Source organism: Brassica napus, chromosome C1, assembly GCF_020379485.1.
Source record: "Brassica napus cultivar Da-Ae chromosome C1, Da-Ae, whole genome shotgun sequence".
NCBI lineage: Eukaryota > Viridiplantae > Streptophyta > Magnoliopsida > Brassicales > Brassicaceae > Brassica > Brassica napus.
In genome coordinates, this window is record NC_063444.1 from 11,526,470 (window position 1) to 11,545,492 (window position 19,023).

Consider the following 19,023-nt stretch of genomic DNA (forward strand, 5'->3'; position numbering starts at 1 on the left):
TTTGGTTTAAATTTTAGTTGTTCATGTATCATCTGTCTGTTTGGGTTTTAGATCCTTTTTTTGGGTTTAGCTTCCGAAAAGATTTATGTGTTCTGCCGACTTCAGTGTTTCAACCTTGTATATTTTCTAATGTTATCAATGAAATACAGATGAAAAAAAAACAACGTTCGCACATTTTATTTATAAATAAATAGAAAAACTATATTCAAAATAACATGTTTCACAATCATAGATCGGCTCGTTGCGGGTTGGACTAATAATGAATATACAATAGTAATATTTCAGAACTCTCTGAGCAGAGCAGCCACAAAACCACATAGAAGAAAGGATACTAGTTCACACCTTTGTTTTACTCTCTATGCAAACTAATCCGTGGTACTACAATGTAATTTATTTTTGGTAATAGTAAGTTCCATATTTCTTATTACATTTTACTATTACCAAAAGGTCAATCATGCATGTTGTATTATCATAAGTACATGTACCATTCGGCCGCATTCGTTGTATGCTTCTGCCGTGCATACAGTATAACATTTTGCTATATAATACGTACTTTTCTATAGTTTGACATCAAAGGTAAATTATAGTACAACTAATCTCCATAATTGAGAGAGCTCATTTGACGTTACTCTTTTGGGTTAAGCCCAGTTTTCTTTCTTAATTAAGATAAATCTAAAGGTTTGTTTTCATTTTTAACCTAATCGTGTGTGCTTTCATGAGGACGATGGGCCACTTTCTAATTTTGAAGTGCGAGTGTTGGAGACGCGCTAATTTGGAGCCGTGGATGACTCGTGTGAAAATGGAGTGATCGAAGGAATCATGACCGTAGGTTAAATATCACGTGAAGACACGTGGGGGAGTGAGCATGTAGATACAAAATTGTCTTTTGGACCGACTTGGGAAGCAACGAGGGAAACATCGAACATCATTCGGTGTACCATGAAAACAACACATATCATTGAGTTGGTTTTGTGACTCCCAAAAAAACATATGGTATCAATAAGAAGACAGTTGCCTATTGTTGATTTCACATCTTACTACATTGTATAACCATCCAATCTTCTCAAGATTCGAGTTAGGGCTAGGCACTAGTTCATTACCAAGCTTTGTCCAATTGTGATTTTGACCAAGCAATCATAAGGGGCACAAAAAGAAGAAGAAAAAAGAACTCAAATGTAATTTTTTTTTTTTTTTGTCAGTGAACTCAAATGTAATACATCTACTATAATTGAAACTAGTTCAGATTATACGTTTAGTAGTTAAACCCTTTTGCAAATTGAGCCACGTCTAGATTATTCGTCTTCTTTATTAACCAAAATTTAAGCCGTACCCAATTTTAAGGCTCTAGCATAAATATATACATATCATAAACATAATGTAATGGAATTTATTTAAGGGGCTCAATAATTATTGATTGGAACGGCAGAGATTTGCATGAACTGCGTTCATGGGAAGGTCTACGTCTTCAATTATTGACCCACCCACAAAAACATTTGTCGTCAACACGTCTGATTAATACTAATTACGACCCAAATGTGCTAACATGTGTGTCATTCCGATCAGACTAGAACATTAGTTTTACGACTTCTTATGGACTAGGTAGATAGAATCATGAATGTAATATATATGGTTTAATTAATATTCGCACATGAATTAACCGAATGAAAAAGAAGCCTTAATCAGTACTACATATTATCGAATTATTTATTTCATATTTAAATTAGCCTGTAAGTATAACAAAAGCAACAAATCTTTAAGATCATTTGAATAGTAGATGTATAGTACGTTAAAATGTATGAATCAAATCAAATGTTATGTCAAATGGAAGTATATTGTCATAAACAAACAAATAAGAAGCACACTTTAATTAATAGAAAAATCAAACCAAACGATTATAATATGTTTCTAATATTGTCGTGCCATTATACAGAACGTGTGATCTATCAATTTGAATTGACCCGACCGTTAGTAGGCAAATTAACAAAGAAATTATCTAATTAATTGATTGTTTATTGTAATGCAAGTATTCAACTATGCAAGGTTCTTCATAATAGTAATAGTACATTAAACTACTAATAGTTATCTATTAATAAGTTTCATATCGTTGTTATTGATAAAGCCCCACCATATTCCATTTCTAATGGATAATTCATGCAACGAATTTATTATCTACGTGACCCTTTTGGTTACGACTTGCACGTCACAGCGTTTCATATTGTTGTGTCAACTATTCATGTAGGTTTTAAAGTCATCTATATATTGTCATTTTGTCAATGTCAACAACAATATGTATACAAGTAACAAGCATATGATGAACATTTTCAATCATTTTTTTTATAATTTATTATTTTCAGTCATACTACTGCAAATATAATCATTTGTTTGTTAACACGTTGCAGTTCATGTTTGAGAAAAGAGTCCTGTTATAAGCAAAAAAAAAAAGAGTAGAAAGAAAAAAATTCCCAAATCTATACACTATAAAATTTATCAAATCTCGGTCGAAACTTACCAAGCAATTAAATATAATTCAAATATATTTTAGCTACATGTAACTATTTTTTTTGTTAATCAGGGATACAAAATCTATGAAAGAATTCAGACTAATTAATCTCCAAAAAAGGTACAATCCACAAGTTGCTTTTTCTCGGATATTTAAAAGAGATCTAAAAAATGATTCATATCCGTATGACCACACATGTTTAATATCGTGAGGTTATTTCGAACCAGAGTCGTTTAACTCATCAGAATCCACCTATTACGTACTAAACCACATGTGTAGTTAAATGTAACTATTTCTGACAGTTTTGTAACTGGTTTTACAGCTGATTAAATACTTTATCGTCTAATTCACAAAGAATTTATAATCATAAAACTGTAATTATAATCTGAATTACATTTGGCAAAAAAAAAATCTGAATCACATCATATTTAATTATTTATGAAAATACTAATATTTATTTTGATTATGTTTGTCATATAGTTGATATTATGTTTTATATAATTTATGTATATATTTAGCTAATCTCTTTCTGTGTTACTCCAATTGTATAAACATTATTAAACTTAAAAGTTAACATACATGTTTAAAATTTTAATGTAAATTTTAAAATAATTAACAAAAAAATTGAATAGAAAAATTGAATTTGTTACTGTGAATCTAGATTTTAAACTTTTTTCTGCTGATTTGACCTCAGTGAGCTATTTGATATCATAAATCTATGTTTTGATATTTTTTTTGCTAATTGTTATTTTATAAACTTTTCACAATAATAACTATTGAATTAGTGAAATTAATTTACTACTCTTTCTAGTTGTTTTCTATTTTTTTTTTGTCAAAGTTGTTTTCTACTTAATAAAGTGTTTTTCTACTATTCTTTGAAATATTTTACTATTTCAAGAATATTTTATCAAATTGTATTTACCCATTAATGTGCAGCAAGATGGAGAAAATATATCAGTTGGACTATATATGCACTTAAAAAAATTATCAACAGTATAGCAGCTAAAAGGCACAGCGACGCCCATATCCTGATAGGGGAGGGACGTGACAATGAAACTCTGTTTTTATTTCTACCCCCAGAGACTAAACTTATGAAATTTTCTTATCAAAAACATTGTTCATCAGAAAGTCTCGAGACAGAAAGAAAGGATTGAAAATATATATAAAAAGAAAAAATGAGACTTGTATTGTGATGTGGAGCCCACAAGCCTTGAGCTCTCTTTTCGTTTTAGGTCTCAATTCTTTGTTTGTTTAATTTCGAAAATTCACTTCTCCCAATCTCTGTCTCTTCTTTCTTCCTTCTTTTGTAACAATTATAATATTTCAAGAGCGAACAGAAGAACAGCGAGGGGAAAGAGTGAGACTTTGTGTGTTTCTTTATGTGATTTGACAATGCCCATGTTTCTGTTTATTGGATAAGAACCCCCTAAAGACTAACCTTTTCCTACACATATTATCTTCTCTCTCGGTTGCTTCAAACACAAAACTGTAAGCCTCTCTTCTCTAAATTGATCAAAAATCTTTAAAAACCCCACGCTTGATAGATTTTTCCTTTTGTGGGTATCAGGAACCACTGCTTGTTCTCATCTTGGTTTTGCTCAAAATTCGATGTTTTTTTTATCTTTTGAATATTCCATTAAGACATATCTCAGTTTTTGTCTCCCCTGTTTTTGTTTTAAGAAAATAAAATAAAAAGAGAGTCCTTTTCAAAGTCTATCTGTAAATGGCGATGCACTCGACTACACCTCTATGAAAGCTTTTCTAGTGTTTTAATTCTTCTTCTTTATTCTCTCTCTCTCTCTCTCATTTACATCTCTCACTTTCAACTCCTTTCTCATTGATTGATACACTCTCTTAAAAGACTTCACAGACGTCGTTTTAATTCGAGCTGGCTTCTTCTTCTTCTTCTTCAGGTGGATTCTCTCATTCTTCATTCAAGTGGCTTCTGAAGTACCTGAGCTTTGATTGATTCTTGAACACACAGAGCTGAAGAAATTGATGGTTTCTTATTCAAGACGCAGAGCTATGTAAGTTCTCAGATCTAAATCCCTCTGTAACTTTCATTTTTATTAAAAATGATTATTTTATTTCCCTTTCTGCTTAGATCTGCAACGTCCTCAAAAATCAATTATTTTCCTTAATAAAAAGAATCATTTCTTCTTCTTCTTCTTATTATTATTATTGCTTTTGAGAAAGTGTTTTTATTTTGTGAAACTATTCACTCAAAAATAGAAAGTAGAAAAGCTTTATGGTAGTATACACTGTGGAAGATTTTCATCACCGTGTAATGTTCAATTTCTTGCCAAACCTACGCACATAAGCTGTTAACTTTCCTTGTTCTGTCCAAATCTTGACTTTTTGTTTCCTTTTTGTAAATCAGATTAGCTTCGATGGATTGATAGGGCAGCAGCATTGATGGGATTTGATAGACTATCAATAAAGGAAAAACAGTGGTTATTATGGATTCACGAGGTGACAGTTCCAGGTTCGGACATCAGCAGTATCCGACAAAGCCCTCCAGGAACATGTCTTCATCATCCTCAGCAGCTTTCTTCTCAGCTAACCAATCTCCCTTCTTCTCCCCGAGATCTCCCAAACTCCAACAAGAACACTCCGAATCAACTCGCTCCGATCCTCAATGCGACAGCTTCGATCCCCTCACCTCCAGCTCCGACATCGTGTTTCAGAATCTCGAACCTTCGAGCAGCGTGATCCCAAGATACGCCAGAGGAGGAGGAGGAGGGCATGACTCGTCTTCCTACACTCAGACATCTTCAGTCTCCGTCTCTTACAACAGGGTGAGATGCTGCGACGTGTTCTTAGGCCTGCACGGTAACAAACCATCTCTCCTTCGGTTCGCCGATTGGCTAAGAGCCGAGCTAGAGTTCCAAGGGATGAGCTGTTTCATGTCGGACAGAGGAAAGTGCAGAAGCTCGCGTAAACAGAGAATCATCGAGAGAGCCATGGACGGCGCTTCCTTCGGAGTCATCGTCCTCACCAGAAAGTCTTTCAAATCCCCTTACGCGATCGAGGAGCTTCGGTTCTTCTCCGAGAAGAAGAACCTCGTCCCCGTCTTCTTCGATCTTTCACAAGGAGAATGTCTCGTCCGCGACATAGTCGAGAAGAGGGGAGAGGTATGGGAGAAGCACGGAGGCGAGGTTTGGGAGTGTTACGGAGGGATCGAGAGAGAGTGGAGAGAAGCCGTTCACGGTCTATCTCGTGTAGTTGATGATTGGAAGCTCGAAGCTCACGAAGGTAACTGGAGAGACTGTGTTTTCAGAGCGGTTACGTTGCTGGCGATGAGGTTAGGGAGGAGGAGTATCGTCGAGAGGTTGAGTAGATGGCGCGATAAAGCTGAAAAAGAAGAGTTTCCTTATCCGAGGAACGATGGTTTCGTCGGGAGGAAGAAGGAGTTGTCAGAGCTAGAGTTCGTTTTGTTCGGAGACGTTGGTAAAGATTCCGAGAGAGATTACTTCGAGCTCAAGACAAGGAGGAAGAATAAGAAGAAGAAGAATGTGACGTTAGGGTGGAACAACAAGAAAGGGAAAGAGAAAGTCGTGTGGAAAGAGTCTGACAAAGAGATCGAGATGATGCAAAGCGCCGAGTTAAGACGGAACAACACGAGAAGGAGGAAACGGTCGACGAAAATCGCTTACGGGAAAGGCGTGGCGTGCGTCTCGGGCGAGTCCGGGATCGGTAAAACCGAGCTGCTTCTCGAGTTCGCTTACAGGCACCACCAGAGGTACAAGATGGTGCTTTGGATAGGCGGCGAGAGCCGTTACATCAGGCAGAACTATCTCAACCTCCACCACTACTTGGAGGTCGATGTCGGCGTTGAGAATTGTTCCGATAAGACGAGGATGAAGAGCTTCGAGGAGCAGGAGGACGCCGCGGTTTCGAGGATCAGGAAGGAGATGATGAGGAACATACCGTTCTTGGTCGTGATCGATAACTTGGAGAGCGAAAAAGACTGGTGGGATTCGAAGCTGGTGATGGATCTTCTTCCTAGGTTCGGAGGAGAGACGCATATTTTGATATCTACGCGTCTCTCCCGGGTTATGAACATGGAGCCGTTGAAGCTCTCTTACTTATCCGGCGCGGAAGCTATGGCCTTGATGCAGGGAAACAGCGTTAATAAAGACTATCCTGTCCCTGAAATGGACGCGTTGAGAGCGATTGAGGAGAAGCTTGGGAGGTTAACGTTGGGATTAGCTGTCGTGGGAGCGATTTTGTCGGAGCTTCCTATAAATCCTAGCAGGCTTTTGGATACTATAAACAGAATGCCGTTGAGAGAGATGTCTAGTGGTCGGGACGGGAGCTTGTTGAGGAGAAGTGTGTTTCTGTTGCAGCTGTTTGAAGTGTGTTTTTCGATCTTTGATCACGCGGATGGACCAAGGAGTTTGGCTACTAGGATGGTCGTTGCGGGCGGGTGGTTAGCTCCAGGGGTTGTACCGGCTTCTTTGTTAGCTTTGGCTGCTTATAAACTCCCTGAGAAACATAAGGGTCCGAAACGGCTGTGGAGGAGACTGAGACGGGCTATAACTTGCGGTTTTGCGTCTTCTAAGTCCAAACGATCAGGAGCTGAAGCTGCTTCTATGTTGCTTAGGTTCAACATTGCTAGAACCAGCAGTTTCAAGCTAGGGTTTATACAGATACACGAGCTGGTGAAGCTCTACGCCAGGAATCGAGTAGTGGTGAATGAGAATGCTCCGGCTATGGTTCGAGCTGTGATAAGCCGCGGCTCGACGGTTGAAACAGCAGAGCAGATGTGGGGGGTTTGCTTCTTGCTGTTCGGTTTCGGCAACGAAGCTCCAACCATTCAGCTTAAGATAACAGAGCTGCTGTTTCTTGTGAAGCAAGTAATCTTGCCTCTAGCGATTAGAACTTTCATAACGTTTTCTCGTTGCAGCGCTGCGGTTGAGCTGCTTAGAGTCTGCACTAACGCACTCGAAGCGGCTGACCAAACGCTGGTGACGCCGGTGGAGAAGTGGCTGGACAAGTCTCTTTGTTGGAGACCGGTTCAGACAAGCGCGCAGTTAAACCCTGTTCTGTGGGAAGAGCTTGCTCTGACTCGTGCCACTGTGTTAGAGACTAGAGCTAAGCTGATGTTACGTGGGGGGCAGTTCAGTGTGGCTGATGATCTGATTAGAAAAGCCATCTTTATAAGAACTTCGATCTCAGGAGAGGATCATCCTGCGACTGTGTCGGCTCGAGAGACATTAAGTAAGTTAACGAGACTCTTATCCAATGTTCATCAGATTCAGAACAGTTCACCGTGATAGATAGAGGTTTCTTAGGGCTGTCTCTTGTTGTAAAAGTTATAAAAGGTTAGAGTTTCTTGTTTTTTGTCATAATTATCATTATTTTTTAGTTATAAAAGTTAGATTTATACAGAGGCTTTAGTAATAAAGAAAACTATTATGCAAGAAAAATTGTCAGAGAATCCTTCTTTTTACACAGTAAAAATCTCTGTATTTTCAGGCTATTCTCAAACTGATTTAGAATCAAATCAAGAATTTTTTCAAAGTATATTAAACAATCAAATGTAATTTCTGTCTACATGCTAATGTCTTCTTCTGTATCTTTTGTCTGATGTGAATAATCCAAAGATTGGTAAGAGATAACAAAAGAAAAACAATCAAAAGGAAACTTCATAGCTGATGAATGAAATAGAGCAAACAATGTTTCATCATATACCACCACACTATAACCTAATGCCATCTAATCAAATCTTCTGTACCTTTCTGTCCTGATTATGACTCAGTGAGTAGTACCAATTCCTGCTCAAAAAACAAAAGAAAGAGACACTGTTGTCAAAGTGACTCGTAAAAGAAAACATGTGGTAAATGGAGTTTTTGAACTGACACAAACCTTGTCACAGACTGGACAAGCCTCGCTTCTTTCCATCCATTCAAGGATGCACGCGAGATGAAAATCGTGGCCACATTTAGTGAGTAACTTCGGGTTGTCAAAATCATATTCTGCAAGACAAACAACACAAAATGAAGATATTTAACTAAAGCTATCTTTGGTAATGTAACTTTGAATGATGCAAAACAAAACATACCTTCTAAGCAAATTGGACACTCGTCTATCGTCTCTCGATTCTTTTTCTTTAGATCAACTTCAGTAAAATCATCAACAGGCCAAGTTTCCTTTTCTGAGACCTTTTCTGGAACACTCTGTGTTGTGATTACACGAGACCCTTCGCTCGAGTTGGTCTGAGTTGTTGGGGGTTTCGATGGAGTTTGAAGATTTCTAGGCGCAACTGATACAGGAAGAGGCGGCTGAAGAGGAGAAGTGTATAGATTAGAGGCCAAATTTATATCTACTTCTCCTGTAGGTACAACAGAGGAAGGAGGGGCACGAGATAGAGGAACATGCTCATCTATAGTTCTTGAGCTCTGCAGAAAAACACAAAACATCAAGAAAAGAGAAACATCAAAACAACATTTTTCAGAATCATTTAGAAGACAGTTTTACTTCGGGTAGAATCGGGAAACAACAGCAGCAGCAACCCATTCTTTGGATGGTTATACCGGGTGGGTTTTCGACTATTCAAATATCAGTGAGTTCCTAAGACCTGAAAGTACCAGAACAAATATATTTAAACACTTCAATGTAACGTATAGCTTTGCACTAACGATGAGATAATAGCTAGCCATGAGATTCAAAAACAATACAATTGTACATACACTCATTGTAATCAAATTTCATTGGTGAGGGAAAAAACTATTTATATATCAATAGTATTAGTCATGGAAAGTAATATGATCCTTAGAACATCTTAAGCTTACAGATAAATCAATTAGGTTTACTATACCAGAGATACTATAACTCCCTAAATCAATTACAAAACCCTAATAGACTAAGAAAAAAATAGAAAAACAGAGAGATCAAAACCAGAGACAGTAGAACAAGAAACTAAACCAAGGGGTTGAAACAGAACAACGACAAAAAAACCTTCTACCTCAAAACTACCAAAATAAAAAGAGAACAAACAGAATTCGTGATCATACAAAACAAAATATAGGTACTTCTTTTGTAAAGAGGAATACGAAGTAAGAAGACTAAATTACCAGAAACACAGCAAAAAAAGCTTCGATCTTTACCTTAAAGGTCCTTACTTTTGATAGGATCCTCCTGCCTGGGAAGCTCTTGAGGCTTTGTGTTGAACAAGAAAAAATAGGGAGAATTTTCAGAAAAAGCTCGAAAGAAGAAGAAGAAGAAACACTGGGCTGCCAAGGCAGGCGACTTTATCAAAGAGATGAAAATCAAAACCACGTTAATTTTTAATGGTTATTTTTGGTTGTTAATCAAACTTTTTGTATTTATATTCATAAAAAATCACAAACCATATCGTACAAGGAAACTCGTCTTTTTTTTTTACTTCTTTAACAAAAAACATGAAAAAGCCTCCGGATTTATGAGACATTTTATTTTCTATTCACGCTCCTAGTTTATTCTTAATATTAATTAGTGTTACTTAAATCAATTGAAAAAATTAGATTAATAAATCAGCAATATATTTTAACACATTAAAAATGTTGGATATGAAATCACTAGATTTAAAACATTATCTATAGAGAAATTAATATAATATCTTGGTGGGGCCAGTAAATATTTTATTCAATTAGTAAAAAAATCTTTTGATATAAAATGAAAGAAAATATAAAATCTCAACTGTACGCTAATATAAGAATTAGACTTAACCTAATTATTGATACCGAAGAAATAATACATGAAACCGAGCTGTCGATAATCTAGATATTACGTCCATATATTTAAAGATTTAATGTAAAGTTTATCAAAACAAATTACAAAATAAGATAAAAACAATTTGGTCAATATCTTATCGTGAGTATAAAACAATCCTAACCACTATATAACAAACACGCTCGGTTACGGAAGCTGCTTATTCATTTAATACAAAGCGCCTGACTAAACTCTTATATTCGGTGGCATTACTCCCATGTCACGCTACTACACTGTCCTCATGTTTACGGGTTCAATTTTATTTGGTTTTTGCATTAGATTTTGCTAATATGAGCCTTGTATTTGACCTTATGTAGGTCTCTGAATCTTCTTCACTCATCATATCAACAATATCAGGAAGCTTATAACCGTATGTTACATAAGAACAATGATTCATACTAAGATACTCAACGTCGGCATAACGAGCACATTGTCTATATGCATCCATCTTGTGCATATCTGTTGTGAAGAAAATACCGAATTTTCAAACATTACAAGTAGTTTACGTGTAGGAATGTCTTTCGTTTCCACTTGGTGAACTTTTTGATTACATGTCGGTCACAAAAAATTACTAAATAACATTTTGCTTATCAGTTATCAGTATAAGAAGTCACCATCACAGAAGTAAATCAAATCAACAAGAAAATTCGCGTACATACCCCTAAATCCAACCTATATTAGCGAACTATCTCTTCTTTCTTAAACTCATTTTCATTCCAACTGGGGCCTATTGAATGTTGAACCCAGCTACAAACGCGTAACCGTAAATTAGAGATTGTAGAACCGGTTCGCAACTCCGGACAAATATCATTGAACCGGGTCATATTCATGTAAATTTCCAAGATTAAATAAAATACTTAGTTCAACGCATGAGCTCCATAAAGAGAGAGAACTCACGTTCACACCGGAAATTCATATAGTCGCCAGCCCTGAGACGACGAATCGGACTCGGAGTTCTGCCAACCTCCGACGGTCAAAATCTCACGTCAACGTATTCACCAAAAGATTTTGACTGATTTTAATTAAATTCTAGACCGACCCAAATCGGTAATTTGAACATTGAATCGGGTCGAATATTACGATTTGGACCGGGTCTTTTTAAAGTCAACGTTCGATCGCAGAATTTGGTGTGATACTTTCCATATTTGTGTTGTTTTACTTCCTTTAAAATAAATGTAAATTTGCAAATTTTGCTAGCAGAATTATTTAATTATGGCACATTACCTATTTAGCAACTAGTACTACGGCAACAAAGGAAAGAAAATAAAACAAAATCCGTGAATGTGAATATTTAGCAAAGATTTAATTCGTTTCACGAAAAAAGAACAAGTCAGTCGACTGTCGACCTAAATAAATCCTCATAAGTTGTCCAACTTTGGCAGCCACACCTTTAACATTAACATTGGCTCTACGCTTGCAACGGCGTCTACTTGTAGAGACGAGCTGTTAAATTTCAAGGCTAGTCCTCCAGAGCTCTTTAAGGAGAAACAACCCGGTATAATAATGTAGACCTTATGGTCACGCAATAAATCAACCGATCCTAAGATTATATGGTAGCAGAGATAGCTAGATCAAAATTTAGCGCGTGAGAGTCTCTTTTCAAAGAGAGTTTCTTTCTCCTTAAACACCAAGAAAGATGAGTGACCGAAATCCTCCATCGAAGAATCCAAGCCGAAAGAGAGTTAGTTACTTTCCCCATATTATCTGCATCCGTCGGACGTTCCGGGAACAACAATCTCTTCTGTACAACTCAGTGAACTCACATGGGAACAGCTAATTCCCTCTTTTTACACTCGCTTTTTGCACTATAAATAGTTTCCCATATACAGTATGTCCTAATTAACTAAAAAATTAGACCTCATGTGAACGTATATGACGAGCTTCACTATCCACGAATAGATTGTTACTCTATTTTTAAGCGTAAGTGTTGCATGTTAATAAAAACCACAGTTTGGCCGACTGGTCTTAGATTCTGGTCCGAAATGTCTTTTTTTTTTCTTAAATAGATCGTGACACTTGAAACATTCTCGCTTCTTCACTCTTCCAGTGAGTCAGTTGCGCCAATTTATATTCCAAATCCAATTGGCGAGATGGATATATGTGTGTTTTACTTCTCCGTCCACTGAGAATATATGTAACCAAGTTTCAAACTGAGTTTCAAACATTTAAAATGTGGAGAATTCACATCCACTGAAAAGTGTAAATAGCAGATCTATAATTTTTATTATCATATAGTGCTCTTTCAAAAGAAAATCTCATTGCGTAAAGAAATAATCAAAGACTTTTATTATATTAGTTTTCTATTATTATATTAATTTTCCTTTATATGTAACAGATTGTTAAAAAAACAAATTGGTTTGATATTAAGTTATTAACACTCATGTCCGATATATGCATGGATAATTATACATATCCTTTATTGATGGTCTTAATAAATATTTTTCCCGGACCATAGTTTCACATTAGTTTTGATCAAGTTTGTGTTTGAAAAGTATAATACCGCTAAAGAATATAATTAGATACAGTATTTAACATATTATTCTCAAAACTTCAGTAGGAAACTTGCCTCAATATAGATGTATGAGAAGGTATATTACGGTGTGTATGAACTATACATTTAAATGTTATCATATATAAATTTTGAACAGAAAGTGAAAATGATTTAATTTCAGTTGCAAGAATTGAACTAGAAAAACAAATAACCATCTTTTTGGTCTTAGGAGACATTAAAGAAAATATTGGAGCAAAGTCTTTACAAATGGCCAAAATAAAATATGAGAATATAAATTTTTGGGGAAAAAAAGAAAGATAAGAAGGTAACTAAGGATAATATAAGTGCTACAAAATCGAAAACGGGTATGTGACAGTGTACGGAGGGGCGTATCGAACACTTTAGCCTGGGGTTCAAAAGGAAAGAGTTTAAGGAAAGTGTACGGAGGGGCGTCTCAAACCATTTTATATTTTTAAAATATCAGTTGCAGTCTTCTTGTTTTTTTTTGGTTTTAGTATAAAGGTTGATGTCTTCTTGGTGAGCACACTGTTCAAAATAACAAAACAAAAAGATTATTAGATTGTATTTTACCAAAATAAATAATTTTCTTAAAATTGAACAAAAAATATGCAACGATCTTAGTTACTACTCCTTTTTTGGAACTCTAAAAAAAATTATCTTTAATGTCCCGAGAGGAAAAATATGATGGTGTTAATCGATAAAACGTTACAAACTATCTATATACGTTAAAAGAGTTTTATAGAGCCTCTTTCGATGGCGACGACGACTTTCTATTTCTAGGGTTTCTTGGGTTTGATGTTGATTTTTGAATGGGATCCGGGGGTCTATGGGAGTCGACTTGATCTCTATCATTATGATAGGATTGGAGGGATACATAATCATAACGAAGTATTGGAATCAAGGGTTTTCGAAGGAGAACATGGCATTGACGGGGTTAGAACAATGAGGGGGCTTCAATGGATCGGGATTTTTACGCGATCAAAGGAGAAGATGAGGAATTCGGAATATCAATCACGAGATCCGAGAGAGGAGCATGAGCAGGGGGGGACTGGAGAGCAGAGTATTCAAGAAGGAGATGAGGAGAAGAAGAAAGGAGCACGCAAGGCCTTGTTCAAGAGAATGACGGCGATCGCAGTAGGGATCTCTAGGATGAGGTTTGTCCAGGCAGTGCTTCCACCATGAAAGAATGATCCTGCTAAGCCAGGGAAGGGTCGGGGAGAAGGAGATGGAGCAAGGCAGACAGAGGATAAGGGCCCATTAAACCCTAAACTTTCCTCTTCCAAACCGTTTAAGACTCAGGAAGTATTGTGGTGGGGTTGGGGAGTTTTTCATTCTTTTTTATCAATAAGCTATATGAGCATTTCTTTGTTTTTGGGGCTTGGGGTTTTATGGCATTGGGTTGGACGTTTGGTTTATGTATTTCTAGTTTATCTGGTTCTGGTTTTATGCTGGAAGAAATTTGGTGTTTTTGATGTTTCTTGTATCTCTCGTTGGATATGTTTGATATGGACTATGAGAGACTTGGTACTGTACTGGTATATATTTAGGTGGAAGGAGGGATATTGGTCTTTGGATGGTTCTCAGGTTTTTTGGAATCCGAAAATGGATCACGGAAGGAGCTTGCAGATGTGGTCTCTGGTCTCATCAAACCGAAGACGGCCACATCGCGCATTAGTTGGATTTGGACATGGAGGTCATCAGCGAGTAGTGGGATATAGAGATTCTCTTGGACTTAGATATGGAGTTCAAAAGTGGGTACTTGGACTTATGGTTTTGTTATGGATGAAGTTCTTTTATAAACAACGTATTATGGGAATTTTTAGATCATCATGGCCTTATGTTTTGGAGTTTCCCCGATGCCACAAAGGATCACTTGTAATGGGTTTTATGAATTGGTGTAATATTTTATTGCTCATGATATGGAGCAGGAGTTTTATAAGTTATTTAAATTATAACTTTAGACAGATATTTTTGTTACGTATTAAAGGCTTTACGGAGGATGCTCGAGGTGCTTCAATGGGATCTTATATGGTATTTGGAAGAATAACGAATCACAACAGATGGTTGGAAATTAGGAACTTGTTGTTGGCTAGAGACCATTCTAATATTTTATTTCATCACGGGACACACAAGTGTTTTCTTTGGAGGTTTCAAGGAAAATTATTATGGGATGGGGAGATAGTAAAGTTAATAAGCTTGAAGGCGTTAACGTGGCGGAGAGCCTTTTTACTATGGGGGTTGGAGAGTTCAGGGTATCATTACATCCAATTTTGTCAGCTCAAAGGAGCCTTTCTATATATTTTTTAAATGAGAGCACTAAGTTGGAATTGTCGAGGAATGGGAAGTAAGTGGACTATAAGTTATTTAACGGAGATATGGCATAAACATAAGCCAGATTTTTTATTTATAACGGAGACAAAGCAAGAGTTTGAGTTTGTCCAGAAATTTCAATCTCATTTCGGATTTGATAATCTGGTCACAGTGGATCCAGTGGGACGAAGTGGTGGACTAGCGCTTTATTACAATAATGAGTATCAGGTTAATGTTTTATATTCAAGTAATCGAATGATAGATGTGGAAGCAGTGGCTATTGGGAAAATGGTATATATGACGTTTGTGTATGGAGATCCAGTTCAAGACCTACGTTTGTGGGAACGTTTAACTAGATATGTAATTTCGCGATCCGAACCTTGGTTTATTATTGGTGATTTAAATGAGATCACAGGAAATCATGAAAAAGAAGGTGGAGCTTTGAGAAGTGCGAACTCATTTGTTCCTTTTAACAATATGATAAGGAATTGTGGTTTACTGGAGTTTCCTGCCAAAGGAAATAAGTTGTCATGGCAAGGAAGAAGAGGCAAAGGCAAAGGGGCAGTAATGGTTAGATGTCGTTTAGATCGTGCATTAGCGAATGAGGAGTGGCACACGCTATTCCCCTGTTCGTATACAGAATATTTAGGGTTGGTGGCATCGGATCACCGCCCAGTGGTGGCTTATTTAGAAGATAAAGTTCTCAGGAGAAAAGGGCAGTTTAGATTTGATAAGAGATGGGTTGGACAAGAAGGCCTTCTAGAATCAATTACAATGGGATGGTCCGATAATAATGAAGGAACAAGAACTGGTATAGTGGCAAAAATTAGTAATTACCGCCATGAAATAGCCAAATGGAGGAAAAATAATCCACCTTATGAGAAGGAAAAAATATCAGACTTACAGAAAGCTCTTGAAGAGGTACAAACAGATGATACTAGATCTCAGGAGGATATTATGGAGGTGTCTAGGAAGTTGCAAGAGGCATACAAGGACGAAGAGGAGTACTGGCATCAAAAAAGTAGAAATATGTGGTATTCATCTGGAGACCTCAATACAAAATTCTATCACGCTTTAACTAAGCAACGAAGGGTCCGTAATAGGATCGTAGGGCTATATGATGTTGAGGGAAATTGGATTACAGAGAATAATGGAGTAGAGAAAGTTGCGGTTGATTATTTTGAAGAATTATTTACTACAACTTCTCCATCGGAGTTTGATGATTTTCTCTCAGAGGTAATACCGGGCATAACTCCACAGATGAATCAACGATTATTGAGGATAGCAACAGAGGATGAGGTCAGAGAGGCTCTGTTTATGATGCATCCAGAGAAGGCACCAGGACCGGATGGTATGACAGCTCTGTTCTTTCAGCATTCATGGCATATTATTAAAGGAGATTTGGTGGAGATGGTGAATGATTTTTTGGTGTCTGGAGAAATGGATACAAGGTTAAATATTACTAATATTTGCATGATTCCAAAGACAGAGAGACCTACAAGAATGACGGAGTTGCGACCTATCAGTTTATGTAATGTAGGGTACAAGATTATTTCAAAAGTTTTGTGTCAACGGTTGAAGGTATTGCTGTCTTCCCTAGTTTCAGAAACGCAATCGGCATTTGTGGCAGGGAGACTGATCTCTGATAATATCCTTATAGCACAGGAAATGTTTCATGGATTACAGACTAATGAGGCGTGTAAAGGAAAGTATATGGCAGTCAAAACGGATATGAGTAAGGCTTATGATCGGGTTGAATGGGACTTTATTAAGGCATTATTACAAAAAATGGGGTTCCATGATCATTGGATTAAACTAATGTTGGAATGTATATCATCAGTTCAATATCGAGTTCTTTTAAATGGCCAACCTAGAGGACTTATTATACCACAGAGGGGCTTACGTCAAGGAGATCCGTTATCTCCCTATTTATTTATTCTGTGTACCGAGGCGTTGATATCGAATATTAAAAAGGCGGAGAGGGAGAAACAATTAACGGGAATAAAGGTGGCCAGGGCATGCCCTTCAATATCTCATCTGCTTTTTGCGGATGATAATCTCTTCTTTTGTAAAGCTAAAAAGGAAGAGTGTCATACTATTCTAAGGATCTTAAAGGAATATGAGAAAGCTTCGGGTCAACTAATAAACTTTGATAAGTCTTCAATTCAATTTGGACACAAAATTGAAGAATCTGTCAGACAGGAGCTAAGAGATATTTTGGGCATACAAAATTTGGGAGGAATGGGAACATACTTAGGATTACCGGAGAGTCTTGGGGGTTCTAAGATACAAGTTTTTGTCTTTGTTCAAGAACGGTTAAATAATAGGGTCAATGGTTGGACTTTTAAGTTCTTTACGAAAGGAGGAAAAGAGGTGATTATCAAATCCGTGATTACGGTTTTGCCAAATCATGTGATGTCGTGTTATCGTTTACCCAAGGCTACTGCAAAAAAATTGACGAGTGCGGTAGCACAGTTTTGGTGGAGCCCATGCGGTAGTACAAGAGGGATGCATTGGAAATAATGGGACAAAGTATGTGTAAGTAAGGAAGATGGAGGTTTAGGTTTTAAAGATATCACTGACTTTAACACTGCGATGCTTGGTAAACAATTATGGCGGCTGATAGAAAAGCCAAATACTTTATTTTCTTGAGTTTTTAAAGGTCGGTACTACAGGAATGCTTCACCCCTGGAACCGATCCGTTCATACTCTCCGTCATATGGTTGGCGGAGTATTGTTTCTGCTAGATCTCTGGTAAGTAAAGGACTAATCAAAAGGGTGAGAACAGGATCTTCTATATCAGTATGGAATGATCCTTGGCTCCCAACCACTCGCACGAGACCAGCCAATAAAAATCAACACAATCTTTACCCAGACCTTACAGTGGAGTCACTTATTGATCCTCATTTGCGACGATGGAATTCGCAGGCGATTCAGGCTTTGGTGGATCCACAGGATGTGAAATTAATAGAGAGTATACCATTGAGTAGAACTCGGATAGCAGACAAGGATGGATGGCATTTCACAAATAATGGAAAATATACAGTTAAATCTGGATATCAGATTGAAAGGATATATCCAGATAAGGAAAAACCACCAGTCGTGTTTGGACCCACAGTGGATATTTTGAAAGCATATTGCTGGAAAATACGGTGTCCACCAAAGATTAAACATTTTATATGGCAATTGGTGACAGGGTGTATAGCAGTCAAGAAAAATCTGCATAAGCGAGGGATAACCAGCGACATTGTTTGTGCAAGATGTGGTGCGGAGGAGGAATCGATCAACCATGTGTTTTTTGAATGTCCTCCTGCACTTCAGACATGGGCTCTTTCAAAGATTCCAACATGTCCAACATTGTTTCCAACAAGTTCTCTCTTTGTGAACATGGATCATCTTTTTTGGAGAGTTGTTCCACAGATGGAGGGTCATCAATTTGCATGGATACTATGGTATATATGGAAGGGAAGAAATAATAAAGTCTTTAGTAATATGGATGTGGATCCGTTGGATACCCTTAAACTGGCTGAAACGGAATCAAAACTTTGGGCTGAGGCTCAAATTTTGAATGATAACAAAAGGATCCAATCGGTAGGGGCAATGATTCTTCCGTCAACCCCAGGAATATGGTGTTTTACGGATGGTTCCTGGAAAGAAAATGATATTTTTTCAGGCCAAGGATGGTATAGTACTCTAGAGGGATTTGCGGGTTTGATGGGTGCAAGGAATGTTCGGGCGTCACTTTCTCCCCTTCATGCAGAAATAGAAGCCTTATTATGGGCAATGCAATGTATGAAAAACTTACGACAATTTCAGGTTACGTTTGCAACGGATTGTTCTCAATTGGTGAAGATGGTTTCAACACCAGAGGAATGACCAGCATTTGCAAGTTATTTGGAGGATATAAACATCTTGAAAGAGAGTTTTTCCCACGTAGAGATTATCT

General features: G+C 37.1%; 2 protein-coding genes across 4 annotated transcripts; one reads left to right on the forward strand and one right to left on the reverse strand.

Moving 5' to 3' along the window:
• Positions 1-3,534: 3,534 nt before the first annotated feature.
• Positions 3,535-7,985, forward strand: LOC106397088. 2 transcript variants are annotated; one of them, XM_048744334.1, is made up of 3 exons: positions 3,535-3,988; positions 4,414-4,527; positions 4,881-7,985. In XM_048744334.1, exon 3 carries the CDS (start codon positions 4,960-4,962, stop codon positions 7,777-7,779), a length of 2,820 nt encoding a protein of 939 aa, XP_048600291.1. In that variant the 5' UTR covers positions 3,535-3,988; positions 4,414-4,527; positions 4,881-4,959; the 3' UTR covers positions 7,780-7,985. The 2 variants fall into 2 exon arrangements, with proteins under 2 accessions (XP_048600291.1, XP_048600292.1); XM_048744335.1 differs by lacking the exons at positions 3,535-3,988; positions 4,414-4,527 and adding an exon at positions 4,618-4,784.
• A 24-nt stretch (positions 7,986-8,009) lies between these two features.
• On the reverse strand, positions 8,010-9,833 carry LOC106397089 (E3 ubiquitin-protein ligase AIRP1). Of its 2 annotated transcripts, none has more exons than XM_013837645.3 (5): positions 9,628-9,833; positions 8,984-9,083; positions 8,568-8,904; positions 8,372-8,481; positions 8,010-8,280 (listed from the first exon to the last, which is right to left on the reverse strand). In XM_013837645.3, exons 2-5 carry the CDS (start codon positions 9,020-9,022, stop codon positions 8,254-8,256), a joined length of 513 nt encoding a protein of 170 aa, XP_013693099.1. In that variant the 5' UTR covers positions 9,023-9,083; positions 9,628-9,833; the 3' UTR covers positions 8,010-8,253. The 2 variants fall into 2 exon arrangements, with proteins under 2 accessions (XP_013693099.1, XP_013693098.1); XM_013837644.3 differs by having other exon boundaries at positions 9,613-9,831.
• Between the last annotated feature and the right edge of the window lie 9,190 nt (positions 9,834-19,023).